The sequence below is a fragment of the Lissotriton vulgaris genome, chromosome 9, assembly GCF_964263255.1.
Source record: "Lissotriton vulgaris chromosome 9, aLisVul1.2, whole genome shotgun sequence".
NCBI classification, from domain to species: domain Eukaryota; kingdom Metazoa; phylum Chordata; class Amphibia; order Caudata; family Salamandridae; genus Lissotriton; species Lissotriton vulgaris.
Window position 1 is genome coordinate 1,035,469,898 of NC_141697.1, and position 16,095 is coordinate 1,035,485,992.

Here is a 16,095-nt window from a genome sequence, read left to right on the forward strand (position 1 = left end):
CTTCCTGCTGCTATGTAAAACCTGCAGTGTGACCTGTTAAAATAACCATTTTAAAAAAGTAGAAACCTCTCCTTTAAATCTTAGTGGGTCAGTCCTTTCTAAGCCTTTTAGCACATAAGGTAGGGTGCATGGTACTTAAAATCTGGGAAATGCAGACAATTTGTTGCCATATCCTCACAGTGAAATTGATCTAAAGCTGTTTTGTAGAAAATCAGAGTACAAATTATCCTACTAATACATTATCTCGAAAATGAGATTAGCTAAAAAAAATGAGCAGACTTCTAGTGTTGATAGTTATTTGAAATCCAATGTAATGTTGAAGTTGGATTTTTAATAAATATTTAGGAAATGTAACTTTTAAAAATGTACATTTTTCTGCCTGAAGTTTCTGGAGGCTAATTTGTATTAACTCGTAAGCAACTCCCAGCGTATGCTCAAGCCCAGGAATAGCTGTGAAAAAGGTGTGAAATGCTTCACAGAAGCAAACAATAGGCTGAATTTAAGGTTTGGTGCACTTGGAGAGGAGCTTACTCTTTTAAAACTGGTCCCTGTCTACCACTACCATTGCCACTTTGAGCTTCATGGCTTTTTTCCACTCAAATCTTTAAGAATTGATATTTTCAGTTCCCCTATTGAATTTTTGTGGTTTTGGTGTCATTTTACCTTTTAATTTGTACTCAATTTTAACAAATTGAAGTAGCCTTTTTATGGTGCTTTGTTTTGGACTTTTTAATTTCTTTAGTTCTTCTAAATACTTTACACATTTTCTTGACAGTTAAGATTGTCTGCTCAGTGCCACAACAACCAGGGGTGATGCTCATGTTAAATTATTGAAACCTATGACTGGTCCAAACAAATTAATGACTTTATTACGTTTAGAATCTCTATACGAAAGGAAAACCTCGTGGCCTCAGATCAATTTTGGCTGAAGCTCATCTATGAAAGTAAAAATCCTAACCCAAAGCCATTCTGGTCTCTTGTAAATAGAAGCAAACAAAGTACAAGTGGGTATGGTCAGTGAAAATATTAGTGAAGCTGTTTGGAGTAAGTTTTTATCTCTTCACTTTGGGGACACCAATATAAACGAAGTTTGCACCAATTCCTCCAGCCCTGTTGAACTTATGATCTCCCCCCGGGACTGGAGTGCCCGAGGCGAGCTTGCCCTGTGAAAATTCCATCTGAAGATCCGACACACAAGGAATCAACGAATGGTAACGATACCTCAGTAGAGCCCACGGTGACTCTTCATGTCTTAAAAAACAAGATCTTGCGCCTGATAACGAAAGCCAGAGCCGAAGGAGCCCCAGGCCCGAATGGCCTTCCTCAAGCCATGTTCAAATCTGATGTCAGCCTTTGGTCAGAATACCTGACCCCTTTGTTTCTTTATTGCAGTCAAAACAACATGTTTCCAGAGGCCTGGCGAGGTGCAATCATTCACCCAATCTACAAAAGTGGAAAGAGAAATGAGCCAAAAAATTACCGAAAGGTTGCACTTCTCGACATGGAGTCTAAGTACTGTGCAAATATTCTATTGGAGGAGCTACAGTCCTCGGCCAAAACAACCGCGCGCCTTCCTTTTAATCAGACAGGCTTTGTGGCTAACTCCGGTACTACAACCAATCTGTTAGCACTAACAGTCCCGATGGAGAAAGCGACAGTCCAACAAATCCAGCTGCACTGTTGCTTTGTAGACTTCAAAGCGGCCTTCGACCGTGTGCCCAGTGGTCTGTTATGGCTGTAACTAAAAACATGAGGCATACCCCAGCCTCTTCTTCAAGCAATAATCCAACTCCACACGGAAACATGGATAAGAAATAAGCTGGGTGAAGGCTCCTACGTCTCCAGGAAGATTCAAACCGAAACTGGCGTCAAACAAGGTTGTGTGATGGCCCCACTCCTTTTTAATTTGTTTATATCTGACCTTTCTCCAGTACTCAACAGTGTAAACTGCCACCCTCCTCAACTAGATGGGGCCCGAATCACCAATTTGCTTTACCCCGATGACTTGATGTTGTTGATCCACACAAAAGTGGGTCTCCAGACCATCTAGAGCTTAACCTGTCAAAATCCAAAACTATATCTTTTGGGAAGCAAAAAAGGTCATTAGAAAGGTGGTACTTCAACAAAACAAAGCTCATAAATACTTGGGCATCTTTTTTGACACAAGAGATAATTTTATCAAGCATAAAGAAGCATTGAAAATTAAAGCCCTGTCATTAAAAGTGGCTGCTGCAAAATTAGCAAAACTGCTACTAGGTCCCAGCCTAACTCCCAGGCTGAAAGTAATGAAAGCTAAGGTAATCAACTCCCTGAAGTATGGGCACAACCAGCACATTAATAAACATGATAACAACTAACATTTTTAAAAGAGCCTTTTGGTTGTCAAGATCTGCCTTGCGGGATGGTTCCTTGAAGGCCCGACTATGGCAGGAAATACAGAAAATCAGACCAGCCATAAGCATCGGCAACTACTGGATCATAGTTTACAGCTACTAGGTGTAAAATACCTCTGGGAAACAAACCCCTCTCATCCGGTGTTAAGGACCGCCATTAAAAAAACGTTAGATTGCGGTCCTTTCATGCAGACAGGGCAATACTGTCAAAGAGGAGACACGCTTGGGCTTTAATTGCTAATTTTAAAGTGGGTGTGCAGCCGCTCTACCTATCAAGCACATATGCACTTTATTGGAAACATACGTTTTTAGCCTTGAGGATGGGTGACTGGCCCTTCCTGAAGAACCTTTCCGAATGGCGCCGGCCAGGTAGGAGCACTGAATTCAGGTTGTGTGGCTATCATTCTGAAACAATGGAACACATCATCTGTGCATGGCCTGCATTGCTCACGGCCAGAAGGTCACTGCTGCAAGGCCAATGTATTACGTTGGGAGTTCGATCTTGCCGCCAAGCAATAATGGCCGCTCTTAAACCTGACAACACCAAGCTAAACATTGGGCTTACGAAATTCGTCCACAAAGCGTCAAAACTATTGGAAGCCACAATCCCATCCAAAATCCTCCTCATCATAATATAGCAGCTGGGTTAATAGACTCAACAATCAAATCAGAGACTACAAGAAATCCAGAGCGATGTCCTTCATCAGAACATTATTGGCCCATAATGGTCCCCCAAATTTTAAGTACTTTTAAATCCACAGTTTTTAACATTTATCACTGTCATTTTTATCGTTCAATTTAGTCATGTTTTAAATTGTAAATGGTTTTTTAAACCAATCAATGAAGAGTGTATTCTTGTTAGTGATGTTTATTACTTGGGATGGACTACCATACACCCCAGTTAATATTTCACTTTCTCATATGCAGGATACCACATTCATACATATTAAGATTCCAGCCATGTGGCTTTCCTGGACATCAACTGACCAAAATATCAGGGGTAGCAGAATAACGTGTGTGAGAATTTATCTCTTTTTGCATGGACATCCCCATTTTATGTGTTAATAAGCTGCCCTTATTTTAACTCTGTGCAAGGACTCTGTTAACTTGGTCCCAGTGAATTTGTTATGGCCCCAAAAACATTTTGAAAATGGCTCATACTCTAATCGGCATATTTTACTTTCCTGTAAGCACATAGTAGATGGTGCTAGAGTGTCCGAATGGCAAGAAAAGTTAAATAACAGCACTAATGTGCCATGCACTAGTGTGAATACACAAGCATGACTGAAAATGTATGTACACATGTCCTTACAGTGACTAGCCCCAAAAAACTATTCTCACTGTGGGGAGGGTGTCTAGCCCATAGAGTAACACTGAAAAGCAATAATGAATATGGCTAAGGACCAGCTCGAAAAATGATTCAAGGAATGTTTTTAATATTTATTAAGAGCTCAACTCAATGGTGAAGTGGATTTTTATAATATTAAGAAAAAATACCTAATTTGCATTAGCCTCCAGCTGTCAACCCACTGGTGAATAGCCCTGATGAGATGTCCAAACCTGTTCCAGAGAAGAGACCATGCTCTGGGTGTGGGGAGATGTTGTTTACTTCTGGCAACAAGACGAGTGTGGCAGTAACTTAATTTACTTCAAAGAGGCGTTCCCTGTCACAGGCAGATGTCAGATGACACCTGCACAGGCCCTTCTTTTGTATTCCCATTCAGGCAGTTTGAAACATGGCCATCTCAGCAGGAGTTCACTCAAACATTTTGCCATCCCCCTCCACTTTTTCTGACCTTGTCACAGGGGTGCAAATGTGGCCTTAGGTGTAAGTAGTCCCCAGGGGCAGGTCATAGACCATGCCATGATCTTCCTTAGTTGGGAGATAGACTCAGAGGGTGAGCTGGTGATCCCAGAGGGTGGGAGCTATCACTTCACCAGGTAGAAGTGAATGGCGTCCCAGTCACTGCTCTGAGGGACACCTGGAATAACCAGACCATGGTAGTGTAAAGGTTGTTACCCAAGAGCAGTACATGAGCCAGGTGTGTAGGGTAACAGCCCCATGGACACAACTTCCTCTGCTCTATGGCCCCGGTATCCCTGGAATGGGTTGAGGAGCTGACCCAGAGGATGGTCATAGTTTATCCACAGATACCCATAGACTGCATTCTGGGGAATAATTTACCCCAAGTGTTAATTGAACCGAGAGGGCAGTTGCCAAAAGTGCCATGAGAGTTCAGTTTTTTGGGGGCGTCATTGAGTCCATGAGTCCAGGAGGAGGAGTTGGATGAGGGAGGACTCACCCCTATTCAGCCTCAGGCTATAGACCCTGGATAGATTGGCTAATCTCAGGATACCACCCCTGAAATGGTGGAAGGAAGAGTGGAAGTGGAGTGCTAAGCCCCTGGAGCAGCTGCTTCCCTCCCCCCAGACACCTCAACAGTAACCGACACCTCAGGAGCAAATAGGGAACTCCTTGTCAGTGCCAAGGCTGGAAGAGAAGTTTACCCAATGGCTTCACATAGGACCTCCACCTGGAAGTGGATTGCCTGGGCCCTGGATCCGGACAAAGAGAGCTGTTAATGGCCTCTGTTGGATTCTGTCTTCATGGTCAGAGATTTCCTTGGGCTAGAGACAGAAGTGTGATCCAAGGGGTGGAATGAGCCACATCACTTTGTTGACCATGGTGATACTGGCTGCCTACTGGGAAGCATTTGTTAGCAAATAAAGGTTAGGTGCTGGACAGATGAGGTCCACAGTTACGGAGGGGGTTCCCATGGGTCAGCTCAGTGTCTCAAGAGAGTATAGACAGAGGGGTCAAACTGAATTCATAAAGGCGTAATACTGAAAAGTGCCTCTGCAGTAGAGGGCCATTGTTCACATCCTATAGCCTGAGCACGGAACTCCATCAAAGTAATGATTAGTCTGCCCAGGCTTCAGGCTGGAGGGGGGTTATGTTGGAAAATGGCCCTCTCTGTTGGTCACCAATCTTTTTTCCTTCCTTCTCTACTTTTACTGACCTATTTTTTGCTGCCCTTTCAGTGCATAAGTGCATGTGCTCTCTCCTCTATACTTCGTAAAATTGGCTCATACCCAATTAGCATACTTAATTTACTTATAAGACCCTAGTAAAGTGCAATACATGTGCCCAGAGTCTGTAACTTAAATGCTACTAGTGGGCCTGCAACACTGCTTGTGCCACCAAATTAAATAGTCCTCTAATCCTGCCTCAGGCCTTCCATTGCATAGACTGTGTGTGGTGTACACTGTTATTTTGACCAGGCAAGATAAATATCTTGTCAGCCCCAAGCCTTCACTTTTTACACATATAAGTTACCCCCTAAGGTAGGCCCTGGACACCCCAGATGGCAGGGTGCAATGCATTCAAAAGGCAGAAATTTTACTTTTAAGCTTTACATGTCCTGGTAGTGAAAAACTCTCAAAATAATGTTTACTACTGCCAGGCCTATCTTTGGGGTCTCTGGAATCACAATTGTTTAATCCAAATGTATAGTGAAGTCAGAATTTTAATTCTGAAAATGCTACTTTTAGAAAGTTAGCATATTCTTGCTTTAACAATTTGGTGCCTGCTGCCTGCCTCTGATACACGTCTGGGGAGGATGACAGCTAGACTTAGTATCATCTCCCTCGATAGTCACACACAATGGGAGCTTAGGTGTGACTTGATCGACCATCCTGGTAGGATGGGATGGAGGATCTGGACCATTTCTCTCTTACACCCAAATAGGCTGTGTCCTGTCCCCACACAAAGGACTACATATCCCCTGTATTGAGTCTGTAGCCAGGGCAGGATGGGAGGAACACTTTGCACTTCAAAGTCATGTCTTTGAAGTCTCCCCCACTACAAAGGCAAAACTGGGTTTAAGTACTAGACCGTAGACATCACCACTTCAGTACACTTCTGGACCGGTGAAAAGTCTGTCTGGAAGAAGGACTGCTGTGCTGATGAAGGACTGCCACTCTGCTGGACTTCTGGACTGCTTCTTTGCTGGACTCCTCCCTTGCTGCACTGCCCTGCTGTTCATATGAATGATGAGAAGGACTGGACCTGTATCACTTGAACCCAGAGTGACTCCAGGGCCTAAATTGCTGGGATCCTGATCTGAAGTCTCAAGGGCGTAAAAGAGTTCAACTTGCCTACCTCTGCACCTGTATTCTGCTATCTGTGAATCTGCCCTGCCAAGTGGTACCATCCCAGTACTGGACCTTGGAAATGAGGCCTAGTTAACTTGCTTCAGCAAAATCCATGCATCCTCTGTAGAAATTATGCATTGCGTGGATCCAAAACCGACGCATTGCTTCTGTTGCGTGGATTGGAACCAGCGCATCACTCCTGGTACGTGACCAGAAATGGAGTATTGCTTCTGCTGAATAGATCACCAGATGCATTGTCTTTGGAACCACCACTGCACAAGGTCTCGCTCATCAGAACCGATGCATCATCACTGCTGTACGGTTCAGCACCTGTACATCGCCCCCACTGTATGGATCGACACCTACATATTGCTTCAGCTACGGCCTGCATCCTTGATGATGACACAGCTAGGAACAAGGTAATTATTTTCAGCGAGCCTCACTGGGTCCCCGTATCTGGACCCCATTCCATCACGGTTGACCTGAACGTTTGACTTCTAAGCTCTATTTTACAGTTTATTCTTTAGAAAGTCATACTTTTGGGATTTTTGTCATTCTGGTATTGTTTTATTTAGTAAATTAAGTTCTATATTTCAAACCTGGTGTGGAATCTTTTTGCGAGTTCTTTTGTCTATTTGAAGTATTGCACAAATACTTAACACTTTGCCTCTATGTTAACCTTGACAGCTCTGTATTAAACTACCAGAGGTGTGAGCACAGGTTAGTTTAGAGTTGGCTGCTTCTTAACCTGATTAGAACTGCAGTTGATGCTTGACTCAGGCTCATACCCTAGTCAACCTATAACCCATTTTCTAACAGGTAGGCACCAAACTCAGTGGGGGGAAGCTGCTCCAGAGTTGCATCAGAATGACCAGGGAGTAGGGGACTGATCATTACCCCAGCCACACCTCTGGGTGGACACAAATGTTCTGCACAAGGGTATAAGGGTTTAGCGAGTGAGGGGCACTGTGGGATTGTTTACAGAACAGCACACAGGAACTGCTACAAAAGTCATAGGTTACCCCTTTGAACTTTCATCCTATTTCTTAGGGAGGGTTCAGGAGATACCTCATCCACAAGCTAGTCTCAGGCATTAATTTGGCACCCAAGGATATCTTCTTCAGAATATTTTACAGATGTGTGGAAGAACAGAAAAAGGACTGCCCCTGCAGTGTGAGACCTGTGAGGAGACCTATGCCTACTTATACCTAGGACAAAGAAGTGGACTTCGAGAGTCAGTTACATGACTTCCTGTGTGCACTAAAGGCCACAACAAGCTGCATTAGACCTTTCCCTGAAGTAGCCAGCTGAGCAGTACCGACTGGACCTAACTAGGAGGCCTCTACTGGTGTGAGCCTTAATCGCCATGTGCTGTTTCTAAGGACCTGGAACTCTTGTCTGTGTCTAACTGGACTTCTCTAACAACCCTTAAAACCTGGGATTTAAAAGATATTTGGACCTCCAGACCGCCTGAGGTCCACCCATTGCTGCTGGAGTGAAGAAACATCTTAGGTATCTTGCATCATGGAGCCCTCAGGCATGGAGCTTGCCTGATAATGCATTTGCGAGTCGGATTTCATGTGGAGTTCACAATGGGCAATTTTGTTCATAGGGATGAGATTTTAGTTTCATAAATGAATGTATCATTTTCTTTCTTACCACTATCGTTTTCCATATTAACACACTTAAAGGGTTAATTCTCTTCCCTAAAATATAAGAATAGATCTTCCTCCATTGCAAAGGCACTTATCCCTGCCATGTATCAGTGCAGTGCTCTTAAACTGCAGCCAGCCAGAGCACAATGTTGATCCTGAAAGCCATACATTTGTTATCATGTATGTAGATGGTGCACATTTACACTGCAGCTCAAGCATGACATTTAACGTTTGCACCAGTGATGCATTTTTGATGCCAACTTACAATGGACTTGATGGTGAAATACTCAGACCAAGTTTCGCAAACACACTGGAGACTCTTTACTATTTTGGTACTTTCCTAATTCCATAATCTTTTGAGGAACAACAGAAGCTAGATATCTCAACGCTTTCAATTTCCCTAATCCAGCTCATCACTTTTAACATCTTTCTTTTGAGATTAAGTTGTTTGTGTTGTTGACACTCTCCTGAAGTTAGGCACCATTTCTCTAATATGCTATACAGGTTTACGTTTCCAGACACTGCTACAGAATAGTTCTAATAGAAGGCTATCAACATTTGACCTAGGTACATTAGAAACGCTTTACGGTGGGTGATTGCTGATCATTGTGACTTTACATGTGATCAATAAGGAATGTTTCTAAAACTATTTTAATCACAATTGACAGAAATTAAAGAAACTGATACTGCCAAGCCCAGACCTGAAGATGAGAGGAAAAGTTGCGACAGGAACATGTACCAGTACAGTGAACGACTGCGAGGCTAAACTGAGAGGTGACGGAAACATATCGGCCATCACAGAAAAGGAGACACACTTCTGAAAGAAGCACCATTTCTTTTTTATGTAAAATATAAACGAGACACCACTTAATTTTAGAAGCTCGCTTGTTTTGCACAAACGTATTAACACGTTAATTTTAAAGTGAACATTGTATACATGTTTAAAGTGTTTTTTTAATTATTATGTAAGTAACTGCTTATAGAACTTTATTGTATGGTATTTTCAAGTGTTGACTTCTTGGAATATTGTGACATTGGTACATGTTTTCTAGGACCTTTAGAAAAACACTGTTTGTACAATGTGCTGTAAAACTTTTATACTTGGGATTTTTTGGAAGGCTTTGTGTTGTATAGATCTGTTTCTAATATGTAAACATTCCAGACCATTCTAGCTTCTAATGTATGTTTATGAAGAGAGCTATAATGTCCTTTTCATATCCTTAAGGTGGTATTCACAAAGCTGTGACTGTAATATATTTCTGTATAATGCACTGGATGTTGTCTTATCATACAGATCAGTTCACCTGTCCACTATACTCAGAGACTGATAGTTCAGCAGCTATTTTCATGCCTAGGAAACAAAACACAGTTTCAATATATTCTGACACGTTAGGAAATTCCTTCAAAGGAAAACGTTAGCTTTTAACTTATGCGTATGCAAATGGTCACAGTAATAGCATAATGGACACAACCCTCTACAGGTTAATTTCTATCAAATGGGGCCATGTTTTAGAAAGATGCATGGCACTGATTTGTAGCTGACCCCAGCAGAAGGTGTATCATGCACAAACCAGTGATATATAGCCTAAAAACTAAAGAGCATGAGCAAAACCAGCTGTTCCGGATTCAATTCTACCTGAAACATAAAAAACGTGTTGCAGTGAAAAAAACAAAGTAAAAACTATTAAAGTATAAAGTCCATTTTCAAGATGAAGGATTTATTGTGTGATGCTTTAGTTTATTTTTAGATATAACATAGTCCGTAACAGACTTTGATGTAATCAAGCCATAGGAGGCGGAATGATACACAAAATAGCTAATAGCATGAAGTGAGATGCAAATATACTTCTCTGGGCAGAGCCAAAGCACACTCTGTGTATGTTTGAAAGTATTAGTAGCAATAGGTAATTCAGAAAGCAAGCCAGACCTAACAACAGCACTGTCTCCTGTATCAGTTCAAAGTATTGTCAATGTATATGATGTGGAGTAGAGAATAGTAAAACTATACTTATACTTACCTTGACAATGTGGTGATAGTAGATATTCTGTACATGGTATTGTAACAGAAAAATAATTTAAAGTTCAATATTGTTTGTGGAGCTTCCCATTCTTTTGGGGAGATATCTTCAGAGCCCTCATCAGGGGTTAGGGTGAATGGTGCCTTTGCATATTTAGTGACAGCATAGCACTGGCTTCACTGTCACTATCAATTCAGGGACTTTCTCATGTGCATTTGAAAGAGAACAGGGACCCCTTCTGCCTTCGGAAAGGCAGATGACATTCAATAAATGTTTTTCACTTTGCCTTGGCACACATTTGGCATGCCCGGAGGACCTTTGGCACAATATTTCACTAAGATGGAGTATGCTCATGGACAAAATAAATTCCTTCTTCTGCTTGATTGTGCGCATGAAATAGATATTCAAAAAGTGGACAGTTATGGCTATTTCCATAAAACAAAAATTGGCGCAGAACTCCGCAAATGTCCAAAAAGGCAAATTGTGCTCCTGGTTTATTTCATCTCATGGCCTAAGGACTTACTTTTCTCGTTTTTCATTAAGATCTGAGCAACTCATCATTACATTTCAGTATTATTGCCCTTTGCCAAATGTATGAAAAATTGATAACGCTAAGTCATTTGTGAGCAACCATCCTTTCAATGTTCATCCTCAAATGTTTGCAAGTACACCTGCTCTCCCCATCTGCCTCATCACTGCCCACAGGTTCACTCAGAAATGCTTAGAACGTGGGCAAACAACAATATACGTTGCCCACATTTTAAGCCCAGTAATTGGCAAAGCTAATACCAGCATCCTGTAGAAGATGCTAATGAAGTTAATGAAGTTACCTCCGATGTTTTCTCTCATTGGGCCCGATTCACAGAACTAACTTAAGACAAAATCCTAAACTTACTACTTTTGGTATTCACAGAAGTTAGGATTTTGTCTTAAGACAGACTTAAGACAGACTTAAGTTAGGATTTTGTCTTAAGTCTGTCTTAAGTCTGTCTTAAGACAAACTTAAGACACAATCTTAACGTCTTTGAATACCAAAAGTAGTAAGTTTAGGATTTTGTCTTAAGTTAGTTCTGTGAATCGGGCCCATTATTTCCCGAGAGACTTGGGCTGATGAAAAACGAGGAATTACTAGCTAATTGGACCCGTAATTGCAGAGTGGGCCGTCATGGCCTAACCAGAATTCTCCATTAATTCCCCACACCTGAAGTTTAGCATCACACAATATCATTAGTCCTGTTGGTGCGCTATTACACCTGTATTAGGGGACCTCATAATGAGTTCCTTAGTGTACCCCCATACAATCAAAAGACAATATATTGGCATGATTGCTGATTCTTAAGCTGTTTCATTTGAGTTGAAGTCTTAAACGCCTGCCTAAAGATGAGGGGTATGGTGTCATCTTAATTGACACTATTTATTTTGGGGGTTTGGCCTAAAATGTTGTTAGGTTTCTGTCACCTCGCTTTCATTATCTTTAAGCTGAAGCGTACATTTTGTTGAAGGCAATGGATTTTCACCCCAAAACAGGCCATGCAGAAACAGTGTTTTGCTATCTAATCTATGAAATCACAGGCCTTTTTAAACTTAGTTTGTCAAGCACACAGTTTAGTTTCCAACTAAGGGACATTTGTGGTTTTGGAGATTTTTCAGACGTCTGATTTTGTATCATCTGTGTAAACATGCTTACATTTTTTATACACATTTTCTACCACTGCAGGTATGTACTTTTTTACATATAGTCATCTACAAAACACTTTTAGTTTAGTAGCCAGTGCACAAGACGTCAATGCCACCAAGCATCAAATTAATAATTTTAAGGAAAGGATGAAATACTTGTGTGCATGTTTCTCACATCTTTTCTTTCAAATTGGGCAGGTCTTAACTTTAGCAAGGAGAGTAGATTCTTATTTTCCATTACTTGCATGTCCTTAACCCTTATTTGGCTCCTGATTTCAACACCATATTGTAGTAGCAGTAGATTTATTGTTTAGTTTATTAAAACTTTTAACAATTTTGACATAATAAAACATATTATTACAGCAAATTTCATAATTAAAAAGAACTCAATGAATACATCATAAAAAGCATTATACGGCACCATATAGAGATTTTTCTACCACCTTTGCCGACATACTTGTAGAGTTACACTTATTGGTTCACTATAAAACCTTCAGTTTGAACACAAGACTGCAAAGGAGGTTTGTTTATGTGTAACTGTAGCTTCTTCTTCATAACAGAGTCAATCAAGTTTCTTGTGTAAGTAAATATCTACTCTCCCAAGATACACCCTATGCACTGAAGATTTCCATATATGAGGGGACACATTTGATGGTCATGACTTTCATTTCTAAAATTGTAATAATCAGCCTCTTGCTGCTACAAGCACTTACAACGTTATCAAGAAACCTGTGCTCCAAACCCTCACTCAATGATAGTAGCTTCTGCGTAGAGGAGAATAGGCATTTTTGTGCTAAGCAGGTTTGGAGAGTCACAGTTGGAGTGCACAGCTTTGACAAACATCTGATCAATAACAAAACTATCAGTGCATTTTCCAGATTGCCCATAGCGACACAGACCATTGTTGTCATGTGAAGGCCTTAAATAGGGACTGATTGACCCCCAGTGGTCGTAGTGTGTTCAAAAGTGTATGCCTAATGACCAAATTTATAGTTGTTTTAAATCAACAGAGGTCAGATATAGGGGGACTTGTTATATCAACATATTTTCTTTAAAGAATATGTGGGCTCTTGTCAAATGTACCTAACACTCTTCTAAAACCAGCTTGGGCATCTCACAGGATTTCCTTTGGGTTAACCCAACCCTGTAAATGGTTGAGCAATACTTGGCCCACTGACTCCAAAACGGAAATTGGTCTATAATTGGCTGTTCAATCCCAGCTCCCTATTTTATATAGCAGGACTATAATGGCTGATTGCCAAGATGTAGGAGTAAAATGTAATGCTAATGTGCCATTATGAGGATTGACTAGAATCCCTGTTCATAAATTGAGGTATTTCTGATAAAAAATCTCAGGGATTAAATCTGATCCCACTTGGCTTTCGGCGAAGTAATAGGTCTCACCAGCTTAAGGAATAGTATCACCATCCTATTATTAGAGTCTGCATTCAACACGGTGTTAATAATGGAAGGCTGCTGTACATCGCTATTATCAGCATATAGTTATTTAATATGAGTTTGGCAATTTCCAATATATTTGCTGCTTGTTTAATACAAACTAAAGCATATTATTTGTAGTAGGGAATTAGATAAAACATCATAATTTCACATCAAATTTTAATATTTACGCAATTGGAAAGAGGATGCATTAAAATTACTACATTTTTCAATTATGAATAAGGATCTAAGTTTAAGGCATATGATCAAACAAAGAGGAGAATATATTGATATCATAGGGCATATCATAAATGTGGACTTGTGTGATCCACAGTTGTTAATTTTTTAGCAATTATACTGTTGAAAGAGCATACATTTCACTCCAAATTTTTCCGAGTTAGTGCATGAACCGTGGACAGCTTTGCTTGGAAATAGAAACACACGCACAATATAATAAATAATACCTATTTATGGATACATATTTATTTGTCAAAATCTAGATCACTCCCTTAGATATGCTTATAAGCTGTTTCACAGATTCTCTCACACTCTGTCTTGTCTACATTTATCCTAGTTTTAAGATCTTTCTATGATATGTACTGGTTTAATATCGTTATGCTCGTTTGTAGCAGCTAAATGGTGCACAAAGGTGTCCCTTGTTTCTTAGATTTCTGTAGTTGTTCTGAGGTTCAGCTCCCTCAGTTATTTTTTGCATGACAGAGGGCAAGCCACATTACATGCGATGGACAAGACCTATAAATTCAACTTTTTATGTTGTCCAATTGAGGAAAACACAATTAGCTTTCAGTAATGGTTTCCTCAGTAGAAGGTCACTATATTCATATATTTGATCAGCCTCAGACAGTGGTCATAAACAAATTATACAATAAAGGAGATTAAAAAAAGCCTACAAGCACTGTAACTGAAAGTGGATGAGAGGAAGGTTTTTTTCTAATTACTGTATATCATTGTTTTCATCAGTTAAAATATCGAGAATAGGAATATAGTGATACACTAATATCATGAACAACATATTGAGGACCGAAATGACAATAGGTAAGTGTATATAGGGGAGAAATAGATTTACTATTCTTAACTCCACATTTTTGTACCTTTAAGATATATATATAGTCAAGGTACATCTACGTGGAATTAGGTAAGGTCCCACAATGTTTTCTTCTCGGTATTCAGCAGACACACCTTTGGAGTGTATGTAACAGAAGACTAGCACCTGACAATGTGAAGAGGAATTCAAGACAAAGCAATAGGACTATGTGAAATCCTGAGTCCAATGTGACTCACAGCACGGGTTGAGGAGAATTTGGAAAGTTGATCTACCCTTAAACAATAAACAAAGGCTCATTCAAATACTCCAATGTGGGTTTGCTTTGAATTTGAGAATAGACGTAAGAGTTGTCTACTAGAAAGATAGTGAATTTAGGTATAAAACTGGATTCGTCAGTAATCATATATATCCAAAATAATAAGAAGGACAAGGGTAAAAGACAAGTCAAAAGGCGTTTTAGATTTTTATACAATGGCAATACGTAGCATAATCATGATTGTTTATGCCTTTCTTACATATCTCTATACTTTTGAAGTAAATGTATTGAATTGACTGTCAAAAATTGTTAATGAAAAAGACACTAGTATTTACTGTTAATAAATCACTGTGAAGCAAATACTTGTATTTGCACACAATACTTTGTAGATAAAATTTTTTTTAATTTTAGTATACTGTACCTAATAATAATAAGGCATTTAAAAAGGGCACAGCTACCCCAACGGGGTGTCCCGGCTCTATAGCATACAGAAAGCAAGGTAGATGGGCGACGGTGTCAAACGCTGCTATTATGGCTTTTGTTCCCTCTGTCAGGCATTACTAAGTATCGTCATTCAATATCTAAATAAATAAAATATATATAATCCATGTGGAATGATTACACTATTAACAGTTCCAAGTGCAAAGGAAAGGCCAATCCAGACTGCTAGATAAATAAAGTACAATTCCAAATTTGCTTAGAAGAAAGAAACAATGAGTTAACTTGGCATACAGAACAACAATGTTAATCCACTAATTAATTAAGATGATCCTTTTAATAGTGGTGGTGGCACTAGCAGCACTAGCTCTTGGTTATTAGAACAGGCATGTAGAGCCAGAAACTGGAGGATACATCACCAGATGCTTTCAGTAGCTGCCGCTAAGAAACAAATCACATGAACTTCAAATAAAGTTGTGCAGTACCACATGAAGTCAAACACCAGTGAATCATAGAGTACTACAGCACTGAATGTAAAAAACAGAACTGCAAGTGTTGTCTTGATCTTTTGACAAAGACTAGGCACTGCCATAATGTAACTTCTTTCACATTTGTTATTAATCTGAATAGTTTGCACATATTCTCATATTATTAGTCATATGTATGTTTTTTTTTAATGTCATGTTTTTGTATTTGTTGTTGGAGCATTTTTCCAACCATTTCTGTTGCTATATCTTGGACTTTATTAGGCAGGCAATGGATATGTATAGTACAACATTTCGTCTTTGCTTGTCTTTTTTTCATTTGCTAGAAACATTTGGCTAATATATCTTCATTACATCCAGTAGTGGGTTTATTCTTTCCTCATAAGCATGCATTGTTTTCACTGCAGTCACTATTTTAAGAAGGTTTGTGGCAGAGGAGCATAGGTATTTTCCCATAGTTTCACATTTCTATAGATGAAGAGTCTTGTCCATCATACTGTTTGATAGCTGTGTTA

The 16,095-nt window shown here is 39.9% G+C and overlaps 1 protein-coding gene across 1 annotated transcript in view; it reads left to right on the top strand.

Annotated features, from left to right (window-relative positions):
- Positions 1-11,102, top strand: part of SLC6A11 (solute carrier family 6 member 11) — a 726,232-nt gene extending 715,130 nt beyond the window's left edge. The window contains exon 15 of the mRNA XM_086938949.1: positions 8,872-11,102. Coding sequence (XP_086795075.1) covers positions 8,872-9,024 — 153 coding nt within the window. The 3' untranslated portion in view covers positions 9,025-11,102. The remainder of the gene's footprint in view (positions 1-8,871) is intronic.
- The last annotated feature ends 4,993 nt before the right edge of the window (positions 11,103-16,095 follow it).